Here is a 26854-nt window from a genome sequence, read left to right as displayed (position 1 = left end):
CTGGGAGGGCTTCCTCACGTCAACTGACAATTCTTGTCAAACCAGTTTCGCGAGGCTGTTTTATTGCAATGAGTCAAGAAGTGAGTGTTGGCAAGCCAACAGTCTAGTCTTCCGACCGGCCGCTTTTATTGACGTTTTTAATCTTGCCACTTTTATATAATAGTGTTTTAACAGATCGTTCCAATACAATTTACATTGAAAAGAATGAAAATGAAGACCTTTATTTATTGGTCATTTGTTGGGCGCTTATACAATTAGCAAAAACTGTTTGAAGCGCCTACAGGGCAACAGGGTGGGGACAGGGGAAGGTAAACAATGAATTACAACAAAGATAAAGACCTGAATTAAAAGTACAAGAAGTAATGAGAATAACAGGGAGGGGGGACGAACCTACTATGCCTTGTGAGATTTCAGAACGTGCAACTGCAGACGGGGGTGGGTGGTGGTGGTGGTGGTGGGCATGGTAAGGGATAGGTGCTGTGGTGCTCATGGGGAAGGGCTTGGGGTTACGAAGAGAAGAATATACCTCCCATGGGAGCCTAAGTAAGTGTAGTAAAATTAGACAGCGGCTGGGATGAGTGATCTGGGGGAGGGGGTCTGGGCACTCAGGATGGATAAGGGCCCTGCTCATCAGTCACGCTACTGTATGATTAGCGGAGGCGAAAGGAGGAGAAGGAAGAGGTAAAGAGAAAGGTCTTGAGGCTTTTTCGGAAACTTAAGGCAGTCCTGCTCAAGTCGCATAGGGAGAGAGGGGCTATTCCACAGAAGGCAGCCTGCCGAGGAAAGTGATCGACCACCAGCTCTCTGTTTAGCAAATGGCTTCACACGCAGGGAGTTGGTGTCAGAGGAATGCAGGGGTCTAGAAGGGGAGTATTTGGTCAGGAAGCGTTGAAGATAGTGGCCGCTGGCCCCAGATACCCTTGTGGATGATAAAGAGGGGTTTGAATTTAATCCATGCTGAGACCGGGAGCCAGTGCAGGCTTTGTAGGGCAGGAGAGATGTGGTCCTAGGCTTGAGGCCAAGGATAAGTTTTGCTGCCCTATTCTGGGTTAGCTGGAGGGGATACATGAAGATTAAGGAAGAGGCTATTGCAGTAGTCTAGGCTGGAGAGGACCAGAGCACGGGTAACATTAAGTCTCTGGGGGCAGGTGAGGAAGGGTAGAGTTCCTTCGAGAAGGAAGAGCTGAAAATGGGACTTCTTGACAATTTCTTGAATATGAATGATGAAGGAAAGGGAGGAGTCCAAGATGAGTCAGAGATTCCTAGTTTCAGAGGAGGGGTGTAAGGGGGAGCCCATGGAGGAAGGCCAGAGTGAAGGGATGAATTAGGGTGCAGGGGACCCAATAGGAGAATCTGTTTTGCTGGCATTGAGGCAGAGGTCATTAGCAGTGAACCAGGCCTGGATGGCAGAGAGGCAGTCCGGGATGAAGGAAGGTGCAAGGGCGTCAGTAGGAAGTTTGAAGAGTTGTGTGTCATCGGCGTAGCACTGGAAGTTGGAGGAGAAGGAGGAAATGAGTCATGCCAGGAGAGAAAGTAATATGTTAAAGAGCCAGGGCGAAGGAATGGACCCCTGTGGGATGCCACAGGTGGTGGAGTAAGTAGGGGAGGAGACAGAGCCCCGAATGATTTTGGAGGAACAGTCAGTTAGGAAGGAGGTAAGCCAGTCCAGTGGCCGCTCCGAGATACCAAGAATATCATGGAGCCTTTTTATGAGGATGGAATGGGTCACTGTGTCAAATGTAGAAGAGAGATCAAGGAGGATGAGGACAGCAGTAGAGTTGGAATCCAGGGATGCAAGCAGTTATTCACAGGTGTTCAGGAGAGCAGTTTCTAGTGGTCGTGTAGCCGTCCCAACAAGTTTGGTAGCAGAGTTGAATTGGGGTATGGGGGGCAGTTTCTCAAGCAGTTTCCCCAGGAAGGGGGTGATGAAAATGGGGGGGGGGTAGTTGGCTGGGTAGGAGGGGTCAGCAGAGTTTTTTTTTTAAGGAGGGGGGGGGTGCACAAGGTCATACTTGAGGGAGGAGGAAAAAGAACCAGTAACAAAGGAGTGGTTGCAGAGATCAACAAGAGGAGGGGCGAGAGAGGAGATGTTGTCCTTGATGGTTCTGGAAGAGTATGGGGCAATCTGTTTCGAAGAGACCTTCATGGAGTTGACCACTCTGGTGACTTCTTCAGGAGTGACAGGAGAGAAGGAGGAGGGGGGTGGGGCAGTGGTAGGAGAGGGAGAGGGTGAAGGTTGGGTTGGAAGAGTTTGTGGCAAGGCTGTTCTGTCTGTCCTGGGTTTTGTAACTAAGTCAGAGGCGAGTGCATTGCATAGGTCCTGGGAAGGAGTAGGGTCAGAAGATATTGTAGATGGGTTGGCAAGTTCCCTGCAGATTTTGAAGAGTTCAGCCGTGTTGCTAGACTCATAAGACACCCGTGCCTGAATGTGGGCTCTTCTCTTGGCATGGATGGAGAGCCTGTAGTGTCCCTGGATCAGGTGGCAGGCCAGTTTGTCAGAGGTTGAGCCTGAAGTGTGCCACTTCCATTGAGCAGTCCTGCACATAGGTTTTTGGTCTGCAATTTCAGAGTCGTACCAGTTGTTACGCTCTGGCGGATCCTCATGACTGGGGCAAGGTTGTCAAGGGTGTTAGTAATGGACAGATAGAAGTTGCTGAGGACAGAATCAGTGGTAGAGTCTGGGTTGGATGGGTCAAGTGGGCATGAAGGTGGAAGAGAAGGCAGCAGCTGACACTCGTTTCATCGGACAGATGTTAGAGCTTTATGTGGAGTTGTCACAGGGCCATAGGGACCCAGATGAGAGGTGAGGCGAGGGGAGTGGTCAGACTTGGATAGCAGGGGGGTGATCAGGGCAGAAGAGGGAGTGAGGTTGGAGTTGATAACGGCGTCTAGCTTGTGTACAACAGAGTGGTAAGGAGAAGAATGGAGAGGGATAGGGAGGGGCAGAGGTCAGTGCAGAGGGTGGTTGATGTGCAAGGGGAATCTAGGTGGAAGTTAACGTCGCCTATTAGTAGCAGGTTGGAGGTGGTAGAGAGTAGGTAGGAACAGAGGTCCGTCCACAAAGAGAAGCAGCGAAGAAGTGCCTGGGGGCCGGTAGATCGTAGCAATGGTCAAGGTGGTGGAAGGAGAGATGACCAATTTGCATACTAGGCTCTCAAAGGACGAATAGGGCTGAGTAGGTACGATAGAAGAAGGAATCCACTCTGGGAAGATTAAGGCAACACCTCTGCCAGCACAGTGGGGTTGTGGCTTTGAGGTGATCTTAAATCTGTCTGGTAGGAGTGAGTCAAAGGAAGGAACTGAGCTCGCATTGAACCAAGTTTCAGTGAGTACAAGTATGCCCAGGTTAGTGTCTTCAAGAAGCAAGCAGATGTCTGCAGAGTGTTTGATGGCTGAGCATGCATTCAGGGTCACCAGGTGGAGACGATTGCTGCCTTTGAAGGTTTTTTTGAGGTGGAGTTTCTAGCTTGGGGCTTCCACCGGAAATGGTGGAGCAGAGGCCGAGGAGGGAGATGGGGAGAGGCAGGGGAAGGAAGAAAATAGATGAGAGAAGGTAGGATTCAGTCAAAGAGAAGGAGGTTGGCCTGAGGGCCTTGAACCAGGACTGTGCTCGTGAGATAGACATTGATGCAGCAGTAAGATGAGAAGAAGCCTGTAAGGAGGACTTCCCACTTGGTCCCACCATTAATGGATGTGGTAGAGTAAGGTGGGAGGGTGACATTGAGGTGAGAGGTCTTAGGTCAGGAGATGGGACAGAGAAGAGGATGTCAGTGAAGATTTCTCTTGAGGATGCACTGACCTAGGTGTCTGCAATTGGGAGGCCAGGGTTAGCAGCAAGGAAGTCTTTTTATTTAGTAGTTTTTTCCGTCCAGATTTTGTGAGAGGGAGGATGGGTGATGGTGTATCAGTTGGAGTAGATTGGGGAGATGGAGAGTGCCATCTTGCAGCTAGGGGAGGTAGCTGGAGGCAGAGAAAGCGAGAGGGTGGTAGGAGTGTGGGTGCTGCAGTGCACTGTTCTGAACCTGATACACAGTTCACCAAGTGGATGTTAAAATACAAAACAATGCAGGATGAAGGCACACCTAAATGCAATCATTTTTGCAATGGCGGATGACGCAAGGAATTGCAGCACAGCAGTACAGAGATGGGGACAGTGGGAATATAGATCAGGGAGTGAAAGCAGAGTGTGTTTTCACCATAGTACAGGGGACATCTGCAATATGAGTGACTGGGGAGGCAGAGGGAGTGAGTCAAGTAGAGATGAAGCAGCCACCAAACCACTGTCAGTACTCATGTGATGGCAAGAGGGGGGATGTCACAGACCAGTGGTGCGCGTTTGGAGTATCCAACATGATGGAGGATCTTTGGTTGGAGTTGTATGAGAATACGAGATGAAGAGGGTAAGGGAACGGTTAGCAGACAAGAGAGAGAACAGAGGGGGGCTGGGGGTTAACCTATCAACACATTGGGTCTCATTACGACCTTGACGGTAGCCATGCCGCTATTGGCGGCATGGCTGCCGCCGAAATCGGGTCTGGGTTCCCAGAATGGGGAATTACCGGGCCATTCCGAGTTGGAGGGCCCGGTAATTCCTCCCTCCAGGGACCCGGGCTCGGACCTTCCCTATTCCCATTTCAGCCCCCATGTGGCTGAATGGGAATGGGAGAGGGAGCAAACAATGGGCCGATTACGAGTGGCCCGTTGTTTGCTCCCTCTTCCCCTTGCGGGACCCGGTAACGACGCCTGGTTTTACCAGGCATCCTTCCCGGGTCCCGCGACGGGACCTCGTAATGTGGCGGAACGGGTTTAACGGGTCCGCCTCCTTTTGCGGAGCCCCTTAACCCGTTCCGCCAGGGTCGTAATGAGGCCCATTCTCTTGAAAGACAGGATGTGCACAATTTGAAGCAGTTTTAAACAGCAGCAAGACAATAAGGATGTGCATAGTTAAAACGGTTGTCATTGTAGGCAGAACCGGTATAGCAGCACAACAGTACGGGGGACTGGGAAGTTGAGGTGGAAGTCCAAGAAGGAAGTGAGTGTAAAAGTTTGTTGATTTGAAACCGGAGGAGATAAGAAGGTGCCTTCTGAAGATAGGTTATAGAAGATAGTCAGGTAATAGAAGATAGTCAGAAGAGTCACAAAGTACAGAGGATGATGCAGGGAGCATAGGGAAAGTCTGACTTGCGTGAAAGCTGAGGGTGCGATCACATAACGCCTGGATAAGTTAACTGGAGTAAGGTGAAGGTGGCAGAAATAGAGCGGCCCCCAAAGCCATGCCATGCCAGGACCGGTCAGGAGCAGACAGGGTCCAGATGTGGGCCTTTGTTGGGGGCTGGCTTCCGCCACCCGGTGCTCCCTGTTGGCTAAAGAGGATTACAGGCAGCCATTGGGGAGGCCAAGCATGTTAATGATGGCAGGCCGAAATGTACACAACCAGGGCGGCCATCTTGCAGAAATCACTGACCATCCAGCCGATGCAGAAAACAAAGATAAATGCCCCATAAAGCACCCAAGGCAAGCAATGATGCGGGTGCGTGCAAAGCAATTTGCTTCAGATAATGGAATGGATTTAATTCAGGCATTTAGCCCGAGTTGTGCACTCTGCACCAATAACTGCAAAAAATGCACTTTGCAGAACTGGCTTATTACTTTATATTTTGTCTTTTTGCATGTAGGCTTGCTGGATGAATACGAGGGCCCAATGGGCTTACCTTGTATCCGTTGTTCATTAGAGAAAGGCTGCCGTGGGTGTGCAGGGGAGCATGGTCTTATCACTGGGACTCCTGTTGTAGGGGGAAATGAGTACTCTGATCTAAGGCTCTGTGCTGGGATGATGATATGCGTAGAAATCAAGTGCTTGGAGACACTCTTGGTGAAGACCTTTAGACATGGAGAAGTTTAGTACAATTGTACAATTAAACCACCACCTTTCACACCGCCTTTTCTGCAGACAGAAACGGCAGCTTAAATCCTGGTCAAAGCCATTTGGGTAAGGAGACTGGGTCACTGCTAAATGTATGCCTACACAGATGCCGAAAAGTGTCAATACACATACTTTAGTCTTTACGTACCACGAAGCGTGCAATGCTTTTTTTTTTTTTAGCCTACAGGTGGCTACCGCTTCCTTGTGGAATTAACGCTAAAACTGCACACCATCATAAATCAGTGGTGCCAACACCATGGAGGTGATTGGGTGCTAGCCCCCTAAAAAATGTTGAACTACGTTGACTCGATCTGCCTGATATACATAGCAGGGCTAACCCCTACTGAAGCACCCTTAAACATTGGAATACATCATATCACATCACACATTGTTATCTCCGATAACATTGACATACACCATTTTTGATTGGGAAGCACATGGGCGCTTTATTGGAGTCATCCTAACGGTATTGCACGAACATCTCGTAAATAAAAAAAACAAATGGTTTATATTATCGGATTTCAGCTGTACCAAAATTACATACAGCCAAAAATGCCAAACATTTAAACCATTCGGTTTTCATTATAGTGAACAAGGGAAGCAGAGGTTGCAGGGGTGTCCTCCTCACCCTTGTTTGCTATAATGGAAGCGGGGGTGGCCCCTGCATCCAAGACAAAGTTTGGGAAAAGAAAAACAAAAAAAGGACCTTGTAGCACCGGTACACATACACAGAAGTGAAGGGAACTGGCGCTGTAGGGATTCGGCGGCACACAGAGAAGTGAGCTGCCGAAAGGTAAGTAAGAGGGGGGGGCGGTTATTGCACGAAAATCTCATATTTCTGTAATGCGATTTGTAAAATGTGCCCAGCTCGTCTATGATGTTTTCGTTTACGAGCATTCAACGTACATCCGACCTAACAGGCGGTCCTAGCCCTGCTCAAGCCACACATATGTCTGGCCTACAAATGCTTTTATTCTATTAATGGAAAAACAGGGCCACTGCTTTGTTGTTGAGTCTCAAATGTCCCTACTGGTGTTGGTGCCGATCCCACCCCATCCTGGCACATGCAGCTAGCGGGTATAGCTTGCGGCAGGACTGCAGTGTACTTCCTTCTCTAGCACCACCCTTGTAACTCCACCTGCGACAGAGGAACAAATTAGAAATATTGCCAGACATCTCCTAGATACCAAAGGGAACTGTTATTCCATGGCACACATTTTCGTGCAAATCCAAATTCTGCAACTGACCTGGGAGGGAGGGTGGCTGCTGGTGTCCGGGCTGCAAAGATTAGTTCCTGCAGCCTGGTCCATTTCATCTGCCTCCCCAGGGCCAGCTGGTTCCAGCATGGCCCTGGGGACATGCCCCTTCGGCCCCCCACAGGTGAGGGGAGGCGAGCCAGCGCAGGGGGCCGAGGGGGCCAGAGGGGCGGCCTGCTATGCCAGCGGCCCGCTATGCCAGCGGCCCCTCTAGCACCCCCCCTGCGTGGGCATCTGCTGAGTCGTGGCCAGACAGAACAGGATGCAGATGTAAACGGTGCCTGGGCTGTGCTGTTAAAGGCCCTGCAGTTACTAACGTGAAGCATTTCACTGTTGGCATCTGCATTCATTTGCATACATTTCTAAGCAATTGAAATCTTGATGTGGGGTTAGCACTTGCATGCCAGGAATGGTTGGCAGGGTATTGTGTCAGGAGACCGCTCATTCTCACAGCAGTCCTTAAGTGGGTGCTTTCAGAGATGAATGGCAGAGTCAACTGCTTGTAACATTAAAGCTTCACCATCTCGTATAAAGAAGTTAGATGCCCCCACACAAGGTTGCCCCTCCCCCATATTCCCTGAAGTTAGCGCCTCTCCCAACCATTGAAGAGTTAGCGCCCCCTAAAATTTTAGCCTAGGCGCACCCCTGGAAGGGGCTGATGTCCACATTTGCTATTGGTAGAGAGGCGAGGAGGGAAGCCTTTCCTGAAACTGGCAGCATTAAAGTTTCACTGTGTTTGTGCAGACTGCAAAAAATGTACTTGCACAGACGCAGTAATAATTTAAAGCTGCTACTTTCAAGACGTCCATTGCCCCTCCTCCTCAGAAAAATCAAATGCTCACATCGGCCCCCTCTCCACAGATGTGTACCAACATATAACCACGCTGTGTATTTTCACATCCGGTGCTAGGAAGCTTATGTGCACTTGCTTTCTCTTCTGCATATGTTAATCGGCTGGAATGGCATTTTGGTACAGTCAGTACTATGTGGCATGGCCTTATAATTTGTCCACTTTCTTTTTAACGTGCATCTATAATAAAGTAGGCATGGCATCTGTTATTACATGGCTACACTGGCATTTTGGTGCCACCAGTCTAGTAATTACTGTGGCATGGTCTTATCAAAGCAACTAAATGTGTATGTTGTCTTTAAGTCCAATAACATTTGCATTCTTTTTTTTTTATAAACAAATTTTATTGGTGATTTAAACACATTCATACAACATATCAACAGTTTCCCCCCTCCCCCCTTGCACCCCCCCATCCCGGGTTGATTTCTTAATCTGTTCATGTTTGTCACGCTATGCATCACCTCCAGTGGTATGTCGCCTGTAATGTTCAAGATAGGGCCTCAGTGCTCCCGCCATCGCCCACCAATAGTTCTCAGATTTCACGTTCTTCCCACTTTCTCCAGATCTAAGTAGCTTTTGCAGGGCACCCCTGTGCCGTGTATATTCTGTGCTCTTTTGTCGCGCAGATGTCCATTTCGTTGACCCATTGGTCGACTGTTGGGCATTCCGTAGCACCCCATTTCTGTGCTATGTCCCGGTTTATCAAGCCCATTGCCGTGGAGAGAAAGATACCCTACTATTTGTTCGAGGCGCTTTCACCCGGAGCACCCAGTAGCATTATTGCGGGTTCTAGTGTTATTGTGCAGCCCAGCGTTCTTGTAAGTACTTGTGAGCATTGTGCCCAGAAGTTTCTGATCTTGGGGCAGTCCCAGAGGAGATGAAAAAAAGTGCCCTCCTCCCCCCGGGATCTCAGGCAATTGGGGTCTGCTGCCCTCCCCCAACCGAAAAGGGCCACGCGGGGATAGTATACCCTGTGAAGTATTTTGAGCTGTACCAATCTTATTCTGGAGTCTATTGCGATTTCGCGAGGGTGCATGAGGACCTGAATCCAGTCTTCAGGGTCAATGTCCCCAATATCCTGCTCCCATCTGGTTTTGAGGCTGGCCAGTTCCGGAGTAGCGAATGCATTGATGGCCTTATACAGTATAGTCGTTACCTTGGTGGGGATATGCTGTGGCAGTAGGTTACGTTCCAGGGGTGTATAATCTGGTGCGTTGGCAAGTTCTTGCCTGTAACCCCGGAGAGCATGTGTTAGTTGTGAGTAGTGATATTGTTCTGCTGCCGGGATTCCAAATTTCTGTTGAAGTGTTTCAAACGGAAGGATGGCGCCATCCGTGAAAACATCTCCCACTGTTGTTATCCCGGCCCTCACCCATCGTGTCCATGTGGTCAGTTTTTTAACCTCCGTCAGCATATGATTGCCCCATAGTGGTTGTGCTGTGGTGATCCTGTTCTCCCAGCCTATGTGTCTGTGGGCCTGCCTCCAGACAGTCGTGATATGGGATGAAGTGGTTTGTGCGGGGGGTCTGGGTAGGCTTTGGTATAGTGTTCGGATTGGTGGGGTATCCTGGGTTATAGGTAATTCCGCTCTGATATGTGGGAGTTCTCGGTCCCCATGGAGGAGGTCATTCACTATATTTAATTGACTGGCCCAGTAGTAGGATCTGAGATGTGGGACTCCTATGCCCCCCTCCCAAACAGAGCGCTGCAGCGTGGCTAGTGCTATTCGGGGCTGCCCCCCCTTCCATATTAGTTTCCTTAAGAGGCCCTCTACCCGGGTGAACTCCGAATTTGGTATGGCTAGCGGGGCGTTCTGCAGGACATAGAGGAAACGTGGAAGCGCCATCATCTTGAATAGGGCCGCTCTCCCCATGAGTGTTAGTGGCAGGAGCCTCCAGTGCTGTACGTCACCATCGAAGCGGTCGATCAGCGGGTGTAAATTATGCACCACATAGTTTGATAGTGTCCCAGTGACTCATATGTCCAGGTAACGAAAACCCTCCCTCTCCACTCGACATGGGGTGACCTGGGGAATTGCCAGATCACCTTTAATCGGAAAGAGGACTGATTTCCCCCAGTTTACCCTGAGGCCACTGAAATTCCCGTAGGTCATCAGCATTCGGGCTATGATGGGGCATGCGTGGTCCGGGTTGCTCAAATACAACAGTAGGTCGTCTGCATAAAGGGAGAGTTTATCCACCCGTGCGTTCGGCCATTGGAATCCACACCATGTAGTTACTTGTCGGAGCCATCAGGCTAGTGGCTCGATTGCCAGGGCGAAGAGAAGGGGGGACAGTGGGCAGCCCTGTCGAGTGCCTCGGCCCAGTATGAAGGTTCTAGAAGTCCAACCGTTTACTCTAACTGCGGCCAAGGGGGCCTCGTATAGAAGTTGAACCCAACTGAGAAAGGTTTTGCCTATGCCCATACGTCTCATTATTGACCAGAGACTTGCCCATACCACCGAATCGAACGCTTTCTCAAAATCAATTGCAAGCAATGCGAGTGGTGTATTAAGGGTTGGGGCCCTTTCCAGGAGCAGGTGTAAACGTCACAGGTTCATTCTGGTCGATCTTTGCGGCATGAAGCCGCATTGATCCTGATGGACCAGTGCCGTTATGACCGTTTGGAGCCTATTTGCCAATACTTTGGCCAGGATTTTAGTTTTGCTATTAATTAGCGATATCAGTCTATACGACTTACATTGGTCGGGAGGTTTCCCTTGTTTGGTAATGACCACGATATTGGCGGTTCGTAGGTCCGGGGCTAGGGTGCCCTGCGGCTTGGCGGCTAGGAACAGATCATGAAGGGGGCCGCCATCTTGTTGGTGCCTAACTTCTTCCAGGTCTCGGCCGGGAAGCCATTTGGGCCTGGTGTTTTCCCCGATTGTAGTTGGGTCATGGCCTCCGCGATCTCGGCTTCGTCTATTTCCCTATCTAGGTGTGCTCTTTGGGGTTCCGACAACTGCGGGAGCATGATCTCTTCCAGAAGGGATGAGTCCGTGGGGGCCGTTGGAGCGGCGTAGAGCGAGGCATAAAAGTTGGCAAATGCCTCCGCTATTTCTGGGTCTGTTTGCGCAGGTCTATCTGGGTTATCTGTAATTGATCTAACATGTCTCTGCCCTTCCTCCCGTCGCTCCAGCCATGCCAATAGTTTACCCGCTTTATCTCCCTGTTCATAAATTCTGGTTTTGGACTCCCTGTGTGCCTGTCTGGCATTATCCAGCGCTGTATTATGCAGTGTAGCTCTGGCCTTTTAACAGGGAGCGGTGTGTTTCTGGGTAGCGTCGGCGATGTAATTGGTTTCCCACTGTTCTACCTCAGCCTCCGCCTCAGTTACTTTCCTATGCTGTTCTCTCCTTTTGTTGCATATCCAGGCCGTCATCTCCCCTCTAAGTACCGCCTTGTGTGCTTCCCAAAGTATCACTGGGTCCTCCACCGAGCCCGTGTTAATTTCGAAGAATTCGTCTGACTTTACAGTAATGTGCTCCACGAATTCCGGGAGGCCCAGGTAGTAGTTATTTAATCTCCATGTTTTGGGCGGCAGGGGACGCTCGGTGTGGAGCGTCACCTCGAGGGGAGAGTGATCTGATATGCCGCGGGGGAGGAGCTCTGCCGCCTTTACCCTATATGCTTCGGGGATTGGGAGGAAAAAATGATCTAACCTGGATAGGGATGCGTGTATTCCCGAGTGGAAGGAGAATCCCCGGTCTGTTGGGTGTAGTTCTCTCCACACGTCGCTCAGACCGAGCGCCGATGCAAAGGTCGAGTGTTACACATAATGCCATTAAAATCCCCTCCCAGGATCCACAGCTCCGTCTGTTGTTGCGCCATCAGGGCCGTCACCTCCCCCAGGAGAGCCTCCCCCAATCCCGGTGGGGAATATATCGCTAGAATAGCCATTGTCTCCCCCCAGAGTGTACCTCGAATCATCACAAAATGGCCACTGGGGTCCTGCACCACAGTGGATAATTCAAAGGGGAGTCGTTTATGCAGTTTGATTGGGTATGTGTGCACTAACATATCCCTATCATTTCTCTGCCTTTTAAAGGCGAATCAGGGGGTGGCTGGGTTGAAGTCGATTGTTTTTAGCATGTGCCAATGTTTAACTATTCTCCTGAGGCCATTACTGATGGGACTCTACCTGTACGTACTGACGCAAGTAATCTCATCTTCTTTAATTTTCTTTTCTGGGAAGAGGCATCTTTCCCTGTTGGAGTGTTGCGCTCGTTTATAGGCATGATGGATGATTCTACTGGGATAGCCACGTGTCTTCATCTACAATCCTAAATTTAAAGGCCAATTTAGTGTAGTGGGTAACAAGTGCTCAAGAGATACGTGACTACTCCTGAAGAAGGGAAAGTATTTCCCGAAACGCATTGAGTGGTCATACGAATAGTCAGCATAACCATATACAGAGAAAGTTATCTGCATTTTACAATATGAAATGAATATTGTAAAAATATGGACTATTACAATGACTTTATAATTGAAAAAAGTAATTAAGTTACAGGAATCGTAGCATGTATGAATAAAATAGTGAACAATTTTGAAAGTTGTTGATCATATATTATCTGAAGAAGTGGAAGAAATGTTTGTTCATCCTTATTCATTGACTAATATTTATCTTTCTATAGACATTAAGTATTTCTTAATTGGTTAATCAAAGTAACATTGAAACCTTTGTATTGATTGACTGTCCTTGGACAGAAATTTGAGTGTGCAGGGGCCGCAAGGGTTCCACAGCCCCTAGACACCCTTCCTTTCTGCTTTTTTTGAACATCACAACCTAGTTTCAGGGTTGTGTCTTTCTCCTCTGCACCTCCTTACTTTACTCGATTGCCCCAAAGATTACACATATACACGTTTAGGTGTGCAGTCGTGTCTATTTTTCTCAGCCTTAACAAAGATGTCTTTGACACCTGCATTTTTGTTTTCCTCTCCTCCCGCCCCCCCTCCTCCACCCCTGCCACATTGTCACTACATTATATAGACCCCTATCTGGTGAGACCCTCCTGGCAACTGGTATCAGTGGTTGATTCTTCCTTACAAAGACCAGTCTTATCCTTCATTACGCGTTTCGGGCTTGCTTGAGCCCTTCTTCAGATGTAGATAACAGATATGTTCAATAGTTCATCTAAAGGTAATAGAAAATATGTTTCTGTTACTTAATCTAATTATTCCTTAATGAAATATTGTTCATTTTGTAATATTCTCAGCTTCGAACAGTCACCAACCTTTAGATGTGTGTCTAATCAGTGACACATAGTCTTGGGAGAGTCCATCTCTTGTATATTGTTTGGTCGCTCACTTTCAATTACATCCTGTGTCCATTCTGCAATGGAAGGACACTTTTAATTAAAGAGAAATTTATGTCTGAACTCCTTCTTATAGTGAATGATTATTTATTATGACATAATGTGGGACCAGTCGCTGAGATAGCGCTGGGTCCCACTATTATGTCATGCCAACCTTTTGGGTGATGTTCAGTTATTTCTATTCTGCTTGTTCAAAAAGAAACTCACCACAAAAGAGTGCCAAGCGCGTTCGTGTGGACTGATGGATGCAGGTTGTTTTTCAGTTGAGAACACTCCGTTTTGATTTCAACCGGTGTTCGTCACACTGTGGAATTATACAGGTATTTTAGTAAATCCTACCTGTATCCACCAGGCTGGTCTCTCATTAACGTCTGTTTCCCCTAGCGTTCGTCAACCCGTGTTGTTAGACGGCTCGTGGGGGAAAGTGAGAAAAGGCGGAATACCTCTGAGGAGGTGCAGCTGATAGTGTGACTGCTTGGAGATGTCAGAAATGTGAGGAGAAGGAGAGGGTGGACTCGAAGATGACACCAACATTCTTAGCCTCACAGGAAGGAGCAGGAAGAGGGCCCAGGGTGGGCGGCCAGAGAGTGAGGAAAGGATGGAGTTGCTGTCCCGATGAGGAGGATCTCAGTCTTACTGGCATTAAGGCAGAGATCATTGGTGGCACACCATTCCTAATTTGTAGCCAGACAGTCTGGTATGAGAGAAGCAGCAGAGGTGGCTGAGGGGAGCCTGAAGGAGTGCTGAGTGTCATCAGCATAACACTGAAAGAGCAGAATGTAGCGATGCGGTGGGCAAGAGGTGCCAGGTAGTGGTTGAAAAGCAAGGGAGAATGGTTAGATCCCTGGGGAGCACCACATGTAGAGAGAGAGGTAGAAGAGAGGAAAGACCTAAGCTGGACCTGGGAGGGTCGGTCAGTGAGAAAGGAGGTAACCCAGGCTGGGCCTGACCAGTGATACATGTCTGAAATCTGAAAGACACTTCACATATGGCTAGCCGACAGAAAATGTTTACGCTTCTCATTGTGAACTCTAATTTCCAGTAAAGTCCTGAAGTTGGCACAGCGTGTCTTCACAAGAATGATGACAGGAGTTATTGGGTTTCTCCGCTTCCAGGGTGTCTACATATATTCATACATGTACACAACAGGCTTTTAAAAGTGCAGGTGGACGAGGATCATCTTGAATTTGTACTCTCTTCGACTCTGGCCTCTGTTGCCCTGGGGAATTCTCTTTGACGGTCTTTATTGGCTTCTGTTGGAACATGGCTAGCACCAGGGTATTTCTAACAAGAGTTAGGGTGACAGATATTCAACACACATGCTCAATCTTTCTCAGGATCCAGCACTAGCAGTGTGGTATTTACAGATTGCTAGGTCTCAATACCTCCTGCATCCTGATGATTCCTATTTCTCATCTAAAGATGAGAAGGACCCCGTTTTGTAGGGAATAATGTTTGCAGGCTACAGATCCTCAACCACAGATAATGAGCCCAGACTTTATCTGTTGGTCCAGTCCAAGCAACATTACAGCTGGAATTCCCTTGGTGTAACCTATCCTTCAAGCTACAATCTTGACATCACTCTTCTCTCCTGTTATAGGGAGCCACCGGGACAACCTCCAGATCTTGGATTTATGGTCAAAGTAGAATCTCGTTTAACACAACAATGTCCTGAGCTGAGAGCCATTTCTTTTTATCCTCAAAGCGCTTTTGCCCAACATCTGGAACAAAATAGTTTGCATTCGACCAGACAGCTCTACATTAATGTTTTATATAAAGAAAACGGTAGTACAAATTCCAAACTCTGGGCATTCTGCCAAGGAATACATCTTCAGGCTGTCCATCTTCCAGAATTGGTGAACAGCAAGGCAGACTCCCTGAGCTCTGGCGGATGGGACGGGGGGGGGAGGGGCAGCTTTGGCGAATGGTGAATGGGAAATCAATCAGGAACTGACTTCAACACTATGTGCCCTTTGGGGGCACTTCTCTGGTGGGCTTATTTATCATGCCCCAAAACAAAACAATCCCTTAATACATGTCAAGAGATGGCCAGGGATCAGACTAATTAAGGTGTGCTCTGGAGAATCCAGAGGAGGGTGCACACGCTTTTGTTTCCATCAGGCACTCCTGAAATTTCAGAGGTCCAGCAGATGCTCCCTGATCTTCATAGCACCGTGGGGGCCTTCAAGATTCTGTTTTTCTGGCCTGATGGGCCTATCCATGCCTCTTTCAGTTTGCCTCCCATGCCAGCCAGATCATCTGTTTGAAATGGTGGATCACTACACCACCCCCGATCAAAGAACTTTGCATCATGGTGCCTGAGGAGATCTTGCTAAGCCATATTGGACTGTCCAGAGGCCATATACGCAGTGAACAGGGAGCAAGCAAGACGTCCGCTCATTCTCAATAAAGGAGCTTGTGTCCTAGGCCCTGCAAAAGGTGCCTAGGGAGTCACATGAATCCTCTGTTTCCTTGGGCGAGGTGCTCTCCTTTATTTCAAACCTTATTTCTTAGGCTCACTGATATAATCTGACAGGACATATGTCTTGGCATTGTTCATCTGAATTGAGATAAAAGTACCTGCTTTTTTTTAAATAACCAGTCTGGTGGTTAAATGCCAGTTTGGTGCTGTGTCCCCCCTTTCCCCTGAGAAGGCTGCCCTATCCTCTGTAGGACCCCATTGTCATCCTAATAAATCCTTCGGCTTCTGCTGGTTTTAGTCTGGTCTCTTTTCTTGTGGTAGTCACTTCTGCAAGACATATCTGAGAGAGGTGCTCCTCCACACTACTGATGCATTATCCCGAAGGTGATCTCGGACTTCCATCAAAGTTAGGAAATACTGCTAACCGTTTTCATCCCAAACACTTTGTTTGAGGCTGAAAGAGTACTCAATTGTAGTCATGAAGACAGCCCTTCAGTGTTATCCCGACATGGCAAAGGAGTAGGTCATCGGAAAGGCTTTTTGCTACATTCTGCAATGCTAACAAAGGCTCCCATGCCTCGAAGTCTACTAATTCGAGATGGGTAATCTTTTGACTTCATGCCCATCTTGTGAGCCCTAAAGTGGCATTTGTCTCCCAAGAGAACGTAAATCTGAATGATGACCATTGCCAAGGCAGAAACCTGGGCCGAACTGCCTCCTGCAGGCACCACTGAGTGGATGAGGCTCCAGACAAGATGCTCAATTCAGAAAGGCAGCCTCAGAAACCTGTTAAACTAAGATGGAAATTGTAATATCCTCGCCTCATCTAATAAATGTACAGGAATCTCTGAAGGTATGGAGGAAAGGGGTTAGAGCGTAGGAGTAAGCAAAGATTACTAACAATAGTGAACACTGCATGCCTAGTCCAGGTATGGAGGAAATGGGACTCTGGACTAGGAGCACAGTAGTACCTTTTTCTGTAGCCTCTGCATTACTGACCTCCGGTGAAATTGACAGAAAAAATGTTGATAAAATATCATGAAATGGGACATGAATGTTCGGACTTAGCCACTTCAGTGGCCTGCCAAATTTGTTCGGGGGGCTGTTAGTCTGGGGGGGGTTTAAAGGGGCTGGAGGGTGGCATTTTTGCCTTTTCCTGTGTAAGGCTTGATGTAACCTTGTCTATAGTCGCACTGTGAAATGTTAATAGAAAAATATATATAGTGCATAATGAATTCAGGGCTCTCCCGCTAGATTTTGCCCTTGTGTTTTTTCTCGGGATTTTTCACTGGTTTTTGCACTTTTATCAATCGTCTTGGTATTTTAATTAAGAAATGTAACTTTTACATAGCACTTTATTTTTCTAAATTGATAGTTCACCAATTCTCCTTATAGCCTTCCTCCACGTTCTCCCGCGACTATTTGTTTTCTGCCATCACCTTCTTCTTCGTGTGCTTTTATTTTCCCGCTAAATGTTTCTAGTCTGTTCCTGTGATGCGCACATTCTTTGGCGTTTTCTCTTTATCGACTTTGAGCTATTGTAAAAGAATTCTTGAAAATTCCTTTTGGTTTTCATTGAAGAGCCCTCTAGTGCCTTGTTGTAGAATTTCTACACGGAAGCTGTTGGATATCAATACTTAATAGAAATGTCATCAAAGTATTTACAAAGTCAAAATATTGTGTTGACTTGAAATGTGACGTACATGTAAGATCTGCCATCTGATAAGTGTGATTTTTCTTTTATTGTACAGATGTGAGCGACCTGAAGGCCATTAGACAAGAACTGAATTACAGGATTAGTGTCCAGTCGGCAAAGCTGATACGACAGCTGCGGCAGAAGGACAGACTCCAACATAAGCAGCAGAAGAACTGTGACATCGTCACCGCATGCTTGCAAGCGGTTTCACAGAAACGCCGTAAGTCCATTGCATGCATTTCAGGTTCCATTTTTAAGAATATTGATATGTTTACACTATCGATATGGGCATCCGACCTTTCTAATAAATCATTTTCACGCTTTAGGAACATTTTCAAGGGCTTTTTGATTGATTCTGAAAAGTAGCCTCGTTAAGGATATATACTTTTTTTGTTTTGTTTTTGCGTTCACATTTTTAGTTTTACTCCTGTATGGATTATTCTGGGTCGATAGCTTTATATGAGGTGAACACATTTGTGTATACGTGTGACCCCTTTCGCTACATCATGTATGGGAAAGTTTTCTAAATCGATGTTTTCTTGTCACGACCTGGGCTCCACCTCTTAATTAAGCATTGGCAAAGTTTGTGTAGGCATTGGATAGGTATTTGCCAGTCGCTGCCATGTTACTACCTAGCTTTAAGATGGTAACAGTTGTAAATAGTTTGATTCCCTGGGCATATGATGGCAGCATCTGACAAAGGTCTATCCAATACCAAACACAAGCCAAAACTTTTGGGTTAGCCAATGCTAGATTTAACAGGACTTCGGAGCAAGGACTTGCACACTACTTATACTCCTACGTCCCCTTTCCTCCATACTTATGGGACATCTCTCCGTCCTGTGGGACGGGACCGTAGCACTTCGAAAAAAGCATCCAAAAATGTTTTCAAATATGTGTCCTTCCTCTCTTTCTTGCGCGGGGCCCGGCACACGGCCGTAACCCCGCCCACCTTAGCTCCGCCCCACGCATCGCCCATCAGTCCTTTTCTCCGCTCGTTCGGGACTGGACGCACTTGCATCCTCAGGAGGTTTTCTTTCCTTTTTTCCTCTCTAGCTCTCGCTAGCCATCGTGTACTAGTCTGTCTGTCGTTCAAACTTGACTTCCCAGACTGTTAACCTTGTCACCGTCGTTTCGCAAGGGTGGATCCCCATCCTCTTTGCTTAGAGTGCTTGGGTCCGGATCACCGTTGGGATTCCTGTTTTTACTGCGACTCCCTTTCGGTCCGGGCATTTCAACGTCGGTTGGAGCGGTGGGAGGAGGTGTTCCGACGAACTCCTCCTTCACATTTTCTGGCGTTCATCGACGAGAAGAAAAGCGCCCGGTAAGTTCTTTACTTTTCAGAGCACCCCTGCCGGGGGATACCTTTCCAGGTTCCTCTGGACCGGGAGGGGCGTTGATCGCTCTGTCACCGGGGTTTGCCCTGAGGTACTAGTTGGGCCTTATAATTATACCAGAGTTTTCTCAGAGGGTCTCCGCATGGGGCCTGTGGATAACAGAGCACGCTCCGAGGCCCCTCCTGTGGGGGCTGTTTGTGGACCCAGTTCTACTGAGTGGTGGGGTACCGGAGCTAGCTCTGAGGCCTCACTATCGGCTTCCCTCAAAAATAAGACTGGGGTGCGCCCCGAGGCCTTGGGTGGGCTTGCTGTCACCGAACGGATGTTCGAGGCCCACGCAGATGAGGCTTTTACCGGACCCGGGTCCAAGGTCCCTCGTCCAGAGGCTAAAGCTACCAACAGTTCTGAGAGGCCTGGCAAGGCCTTGTCGGTGGAAGCTGTTTCTCAACGTTTCCGCTATTGCGGCGACACCAGAACTGTTGAGGGGGCAAGGAAGCAAAGTTCTTCTTTTATCGGCAGTGCCGAGGTCCTTCCTTCGAAGGCTAATTTGGCGGTTGGTATGTCACAAAAACATTCCAGGCCTCACAGTACCGACTCTGCTGAGGTCCCTTACGTTAAGGCTAAAGTTAAGACCCCTGATCCATCGACGGGGACCCCTGCCTCACGTGCCGCAGTTCCCCTCAGATGAGGACAAAATGGCGCCCGTTCCCACCACGAACGTAGCGGCCATTTTGGGTGCTACCCCTACAACTACGCCATCGGCCTCAGGTGTAGGGCTTGGTCCCTTGGCTGAACATAGAGTCCCTTGTGCGCATCCTTATCGGCCAGTTTACGATTGGAACGCTCGGATGCCTCTTCCGCACATCGTTTCGTTGCCTGCAGGGGCAGCCCCTTTGATTTATGTGGATACGTCGGTGGAGGGGCCAGTGTGGCACCCTTCCCCGTTACGTCCCTGGATTTGTCCATCTCATGAGAGGCCTCCTCAGGTTCCGAAACAGTCCCCGGAGGACGCTTTTTTCGGTAAATTTCAGACACTCATGCGTACCGACCCCATGATGGAGTATTTCAAAGGGATTTTTAGGGAGATATGTCCGCCCGCGCCTCCGGCCCCACCCGTTCCTCCGGTGGTTCCGCCCGCGCCTCCGGCCCCACCCGTTCCTCCGGTGGTTCCGCCCGCACCTCCCTTGCCTACGGTGCCTTCCCCGACTCTTCTGCCTTTGCCTCCATTGTCCCCTGTGGACAAGGCAGCGCCTGACACGGCTCAGCAGTATCCTGACCTATCGGATGACGCGCAAGGCGATCAGGACAGCGAGGAACTTCCCTGCTCTATTGGAGCTTTTCATGACCGGGTACTGGACATGATGAAATTCTTAGATGTTCCAGTGCCCGAGGCACGCGCTCCGCAGGTGGGCATGCTTTCTGGGGCATTCACCCTGTCTCCCTTGGAGCGTAAGGGCCTGTTCTTGCAGAAGGACGTTCTGGCCGAGGTCCGCAGAGTTTGGGAAAAGCCACACTCTGGACTTTTTGTCAATAAGAAAATTGACACGAGATACAGGCTGCATTCTTCGGAAGAGGTGGCCCTGTCGTCTTGTCTGCCCCCTCCTCCACAGTAGTGGCTGCGGCCACTTTGCAGTCCAGGCCTGCAGCATCCTCTTCCACGATGGCTACTCAGGTTCTGGGAAAGGAGGACAAGCTCCTCGACTCCCTCGGGAGGAAAATCTTTACCAACTCGGCCTTGCAGCTCAGGCAGGCAAATGCTGAATTGATATTAGCGGGAGCTAACATGCAGATGTGGAAAGGTCTGTCGGAGTTTGAGGAGTTTATCCCGGTCGAGAAGCTGGAAGATTTTAAAGGAGGCCTATCCGACGCCAGGGTCTTGGCCCAGGATCCCCTGGAGGCTGCGGCTCATCACGTAGACACCTCGGCTCGGGGCCTTATGCTGGGGGTTGATACCTCCACGGTAAGCGTGGCTGCATGCAACTAAATTCTCAAAAGAAGTGCAGGACAAGGTGTTGGACCTTCCATTCGATGGGAAGGAGCTCTTTCATTTTAGAACAGATGTAGAGCTCACCAAGACGAAGGATAGCACTCAGACAGCTCAGTCCTTGTCTGTCCTGGTTAAGGCTCCTTTCAAAACCCAGAGACCGTTGTCACAAAGTCGACCTTCCTCTGGCTTAAGGGGCTTCCTCGACCGGATATCTTGCAGAGTGGATACCCCTGCGGGGAACAACCGCCGTAGGCAACAACAGACGCGGTTTTTCTGCCGCTCCTCAGCCTCCTCCTCAGGTTCAGGTGGCACCGCCACCAATAAACCTACTAAATGAGGGTTTTCCGCGCTCGCACGAAACCCCGGTGGGAGGACGCATTGCGTCTCATTGGGAGGCGTGGCAGACCTTCACAGAAGACAGATGGGTCTTGTCAGACGCTCGGGCGGATTTCCGCTTACCTCTAACCACCCCCTCTCAACCCTCCTTTTCAGCTGTCGGGCTCGCTCTCCCTCAAAGCTGAGGTTCAGAAACTTCTGCACCTCATACCTGTGGAACCCGTTCCCCTTGGGGAGCGAGGGGAGGGCTTCTACTCCCGGCTGTTTACGGTGCCCAAACCCAACCAGGCTGGCCTGCGCACCATCCTAGACCTTTCCCAGTTCAATCTTTTCCTACCCCAAGAGAAATTCAACATGATCACGCCCAGCCAGCTACGCTCCTCCTTGCAGATGGGCGATTGGCTCAGCGTGGTGGATGGATGCATATCCTGATTTGGAACCCACTCAGGAGAGATCTCTGATTCTCTTTGGGAGAGGAGCACTTCCAGTTTCGAGTGCTTCCTTTTGGCCTCAGCTCGGCGCCACTTGTCTTCACAAAGATGAGGTCGTTGATTATAGCCCATCTTCGTCTCCAGGGTATTCATGTGTATCCATATTTGGACGACTGGCTCTTACGCAGCCCTTGTCCGCTGGCAGCAGCAGGCAATCTCCAGTCTCTCCTTCAGCTCTTGTTCCATCTTGGGCTGTCGGTGAACTGGCGGAAATCTTCCATGAAGCTCTCTCAGGACCGGATTTTCCTGGGTTTTCGCTGGAACACGATCGACTGCAGAGTGTACCTGACCGGGGACAGAATGACGGATCTGTTAGCCACGTGTCAGATGTTTGCGCAGTCGGAGAGCATGTCGGCCTGGTGGTTCCAGAGGCTTCTGGGCCTCATGGCCTCGTGTGTGCTGGCTCTTCCTCTTGCTCGTCTCAGGATGAGACGGACCCAGATGGCTCTTCGGAGTTCCTGACGTCAGGCGGTGGACCCGGATTCCAAGCTGATAATGATTCCGGATTCCATGAGAGTGGACCTGGAATGGTGGTCATCTCTCAGCAACCTGTCGGTGGGTGCAGGTTTTCAGGACCCTGCTCCTATGGTGACGATCACGACAGACTCCTCCCCCTTGGGGTGGGGTGCGACGTTGGATCTTCCACAAGTATTGGACCTCTGGTCGCCTCAGGACAAGCACATTAATCATTTGGAGCTTCTGGCGATTTTTCTTGCGCTCAAGGCGTTCAGACCGGTCATTGCCAACAAGGTGGTCCGCATACGTACGGACAATGTGGTGTCAATGTATTACATCAACAAGGGGGAACAAAGTCTCCCCCCCCCTCGTGGAACTGTCCATCCAGATTTGGGACTGGGCCGTGCTTCATGGTGTCTGGCTGCTTGCAGTACACATTCCGGGCCAGCTGAATGTCACAGCGGATGCCCTCAGCCGGCGGACAGTGGTCCGCTATGAGTGGGAGTTGAAGGCAGAGGTCCTCTCATGGATCTTCTCGCGTTGGGGCACACCGGAGGTGGATCTCTTCACTACGGCGGTGAACAGGAAGCTTCCTTGGTATGCTTCCAGAGGGGGGCTGGGAGCCTCCTTTCTGGGGGATGCTCTTGAGATTCCATGGCACAACATGAGAGCTTATGCCTTCCCGCCAATGCCTCTAGTCCATCGAGCAATTTGGAAGCTGAAGAACTCGGTGAACTGCTCCCTTCTACTCCTAGCCCCCTGGTGGCCCGGCCAGGTTCTGGTTCTCAGTACTTCAACACCTGTCGGTGTATCCGCCGATCAGGCTTCCAGTGACCCCCGATCTTCTTCATCAGGGGGAGCAGCAGATATGGCACCCCTCCCCACAATCGCTCAGCCAGGTCTTTTGAGCATCTTAACTTGTCTACGGATAACATGCGTATTATCCAGGCAGCCAGGAAACCCTACACCAGATCCCAATTCAGGAGTAAATAGCTCAGGTTCTGTCATTGGTGTTTGGAAAAGCAGTTGGACCCAAGGGTGGCTACGATTGACACTGTGCTGTCCTTCGTGTCCTCCCTAGCAGAGTCGGGTGTTCACGTTCTGTCCTGCAGAACCTACCTTTCAGCGGTCTCTGCTTATTTTTCTACAGACCAATGTTCCTACTCTCTGAGTAACTCTGTCGTCAAGAGGCATTTTGCAGTCTTGACACGCCTCTGCCCTCCGGTTCATAGACTGCACCCGCCGTGGGACCTAAATGTAGTCCTGACGGCGCTGTGCCATAAGCCTTTTGAACCCATGGCCACGGTTGACCTCAAGTACCTATCATGGAAAGTGTCTTTTCTGGTCGCCGTTACCTCAGCAAGGCGAGTGAGTGAGCTCCAGGCCTTGTCAGTGGAGCGTCCCTTCTTGGTTTTTCACAAGGACAATGTGGTCCTACGGACAAACCCTGCCTTTCTACCAAAGGTGGTAACTGAATTCCATCTGAATCAGTCGATCTTCCTGCCTGTCTTTTTTCCGAACCCTACCTCAGAGGCAGAAAGGGTTCTGCATTGCCTCGATGTCAGAAGGGCTCTTAAGTTCTATCTGGACAGAACATCCGAGCTTAGGAGTTCTTTTCAACTATTTGTGACTTTTGGTAACCCTCAGGGTAAGCAGCCGTCTAAGGCGACTATTTCCCGGTGGATCGCCGCCTGCATTACAGAGTCTTTCACGGTCCAAGGGCTGAAACCTCCTAAAGGTATTCATGCACACCTGGTGCGGGGCAAAGCAGCCGTGGTTGCTTTTCAGAAATATGTCCCCTGGGAGTCCATTGCTAGGGCAGCTACTTGGGTCTCTCCATCTGCTTTTAGTAAGCATTATTGTCTTGACATGAGCTCAAGAGCTGATGCTCAGTTTGGTCAGGCTGTGATGAAGAACCTTTTTCAGTAAGGGGCATTTACATCCACCCGTAGTTCCTGTTAGGAGTGCTTGGGAATCTCCCATACATATGGAGGAAAGGGGACGGGACGTAGGAGTATAACCAGGTTACTCACCGTAGTGACCGCCTTACTCCTAGTCCATAGTCCCCTTTCCTCCATACGATCGCCCGCCGTCCCCTCTAATAAGGTTCCTCTGTTATTGCTAATAGGTCTTTGACCTGGCGATAGAAAAGGACTGATGGGCGATGCGCGGGGCGGAGCCAAGGTGGGTGGGGTTACAGCCGCGTGCCGGGCCCTGCGCAAGATAGAGAGGAAGGACACATTTTTGAAAATTTATTTGGATGCTTTTTGCAAAGTGCTCCGGTCCCCGGAGAGATGTCCCATAAGTATGGAGGAAAGGGGACTATGGACTAGGAGTAAGGTGGTCACTACGGTGAGTAACCTGGTTATAAACAGTGGCAGAAGGCACACTTTAACACATTTGTATTACACCAGTAGCTCGTTTGTAGCTGCAATTAAACAATTAATGCTCAGAAGACTGTTTGGAAATAACACTGGTGGTCACTTTGTTTGAACTTTTATTTTTAAATGTATTGGGTATTTATAATGCGTCGATACACCGAGGTGTTTAAAGGCGCAACAAGACGAGGGCGGGACAGGAATGAAGAAAAACAAAAACGGTCCTACTAGGCCTTGTGTCATTCGGATAGTGCAAGTGTAGTAACAAGAAGTGCAGGGGAGAGGAGAGAGGGGTGAAATGCCATACAGGGCAGAGGGTTCATGGGTTATGCAAGTGCCATGGGGGAAGCCAGGTGAACAAGTGCCAGGGGAATGCAGAGAGTGCAGGGGGAAGAAGGTCCACGTGCTAAGTGCGAGGGACGGGGCTGGAAGGGCTCTATAAAGAGCAGGCCCAACCATGCTAGTGCAGGGGGAGGGAGCCCAGAAGGGCAAGTGCAGGTAAGGGGGTGAAGGCTCAGGGGAGACAAGTGCAAGGGTAGACTGGCCAAGGAGGGCATGGTGCCCTGTAAGAATCTGAAGGAACCAGGCAGCCAGCCAAGAGGCAGAGGGGGACATTAGTAGGGCAGGGGGAGAGAAAAGGAGGGTCTTGAGAAGCTTCCAGAACATAAGGAGATCTGGCTCAGGTCTGAGAGGGGCAGGAAGGCCATTCCAGGGGGAGGCACCTGTAGAGGAGAGATCTACCCCCCACTTTCAACCCACACTTTCTGCTTGGAAAAGCATCTGATCTGCAGAGAGTTGGAACTAAAAGACCGAAGGGCTCTAGCAGGGAGGTATTTAGGGAGGGACAGTCAGATGTAGTGGGTTCCGAGGCAGCCGAAAGCCTTATGGAGAATGCAGAGGATCTTGAACTTGATCCTTGCACCAACCGGGAGCCAGTGGAGGGATTCAAGGGCTAGGCAGAATGCAGTCCCTGGGCTTGAGGCCAAGGATAAGTCTCGCAGTCCTGTTCGAATGTATTGTCCTCCCACGTATTTCTCATCTTATGATAATTATCTTTCTGGCTTCGGCTGCTCCTGAATTTTTATTTTTGACAGAGGGTGCTGTGTGCAGTGACATCTAGTCGATGTCCCTTGAGGACCTCTGTTCGAAGAAGCGCACGCAGCGCCTGTTGGCTTCGGTTCCTTTTTTTCCGAGCTAACGCTTTGAGAGAATTACGGTGCGCTTCAGTGAAAATAGTGATTTTCGTTTGAAAATGTCTTCTTCGTCAACTCAATTGACACCCAAGTCGGGCTTTAAGAAGTGCCAAGACCGAGGGGTCGAAGATGTCGATCACTGACCCCCACCATGTATGTCTGTGGTGTTTGGGTTCCGGGCACCGTCCCGCCGACTGTGGCTCCTGTCAGGAGATGACTGAGAAGGCTCTCAGGGAGCGTAAAGATAAGTTGGCGGTGGGGAGGTTAGCTTCAAAGTCACCTTCAAAGAGCTAAAAAAATACTGAGTCGAGGGATTCTTTCCGATGCAAAAAAAAAAACTGTCTTAAGTCGATCGAGCCACTCTTCTTCTTCGAAGAAGGCCAAGAACAGGTGTCATAGGTCACCTTCGACCTCCAGTGATTCCTCAACAGAGGTAATCAGGTGTCCTAAGAATGAAATGCTGCAAATCTTTGAAAATGCGGACTCTACTCCCCTTGAAGGGTAAGCAGAAAAGCCACGCCCCAGCCGCTCCGCATAAGGACGACAAGGAGAAGTCTAAGACTAAATCTTCGAAACTGTGCTTGAAGCCCATTTTGCATCGAAGATTTTTCAGTGGCTCAAACTTTCAAGGGCTTTGACGAGACAGGAACTTTGCCCTTCGAGGGATCTGTCAAAGAAGCACAAGAGGTCAAACTTCGACGCCTTCGCCGAACCCGTTGGCGTCGGAGCTGGCGACGCCGAAACTGACTAAATCGGCACGGATTTCGAAGCCATCGTCTGTAGTGGTACAGGAAAAGGTTTACAAACCTTTACCTAAAAAGTACTATTTTAAGTCTGTCAGCCATATGAGGAGGAACCTCCCTCTGATCACAATACACCACCTTTTGGACTACATTTTGGCACCCCTAATTTGCCAGAGGAACTAATATCTGATGAGTCCAGGCTAAGAGATTTAGACGATAACCTTCAGTCAGTTAGATAACTCGGCAGAGTTAGAGTTTGGCAAACTAGACCCTACTGAGCATGCTGACTCATACAGAAAACTTATGGGAAAGCTTGTCGAATTTTAGGATGGAGTAGGCCCACTCCATCTTTTGAGCAAGATGACATGACGGACATCTTGGACCAGGGTCCTCTGAAAGACCCAATTTTGCCCTTTCACAAGGCAATACAGAAAAGGGTCTCTGCAAATTGGGAGACACAAGAAACTGCGGC

The 26854-nt window shown here is 49.4% G+C and overlaps 1 protein-coding gene across 3 annotated transcripts in view; it reads left to right on the top strand.

The window, feature by feature from the left end:
* TBC1D30 (TBC1 domain family member 30) overlaps positions 1 to 26854 on the top strand; it is a 956754-nt gene that overhangs the window by 187394 nt on the left and 742506 nt on the right. For all 3 annotated transcript variants that reach the window (XM_069629763.1, XM_069629762.1, XM_069629764.1), the window contains exon 2: positions 17517 to 17681. In XM_069629763.1, coding sequence (XP_069485864.1) covers positions 17517 to 17681 — 165 coding nt within the window. The remainder of the gene's footprint in view (positions 1 to 17516; positions 17682 to 26854) is intronic.

Source organism: Ambystoma mexicanum, chromosome 12 (genome assembly GCF_040938575.1).
Source record: "Ambystoma mexicanum isolate Mex_15411 chromosome 12, UKY_AmexF1_1, whole genome shotgun sequence".
Classification (NCBI taxonomy): domain Eukaryota; kingdom Metazoa; phylum Chordata; class Amphibia; order Caudata; family Ambystomatidae; genus Ambystoma; species Ambystoma mexicanum.
Note: the sequence above shows the minus strand (reverse complement) of the source record. Positions and strands in the feature narration are given on the sequence as shown.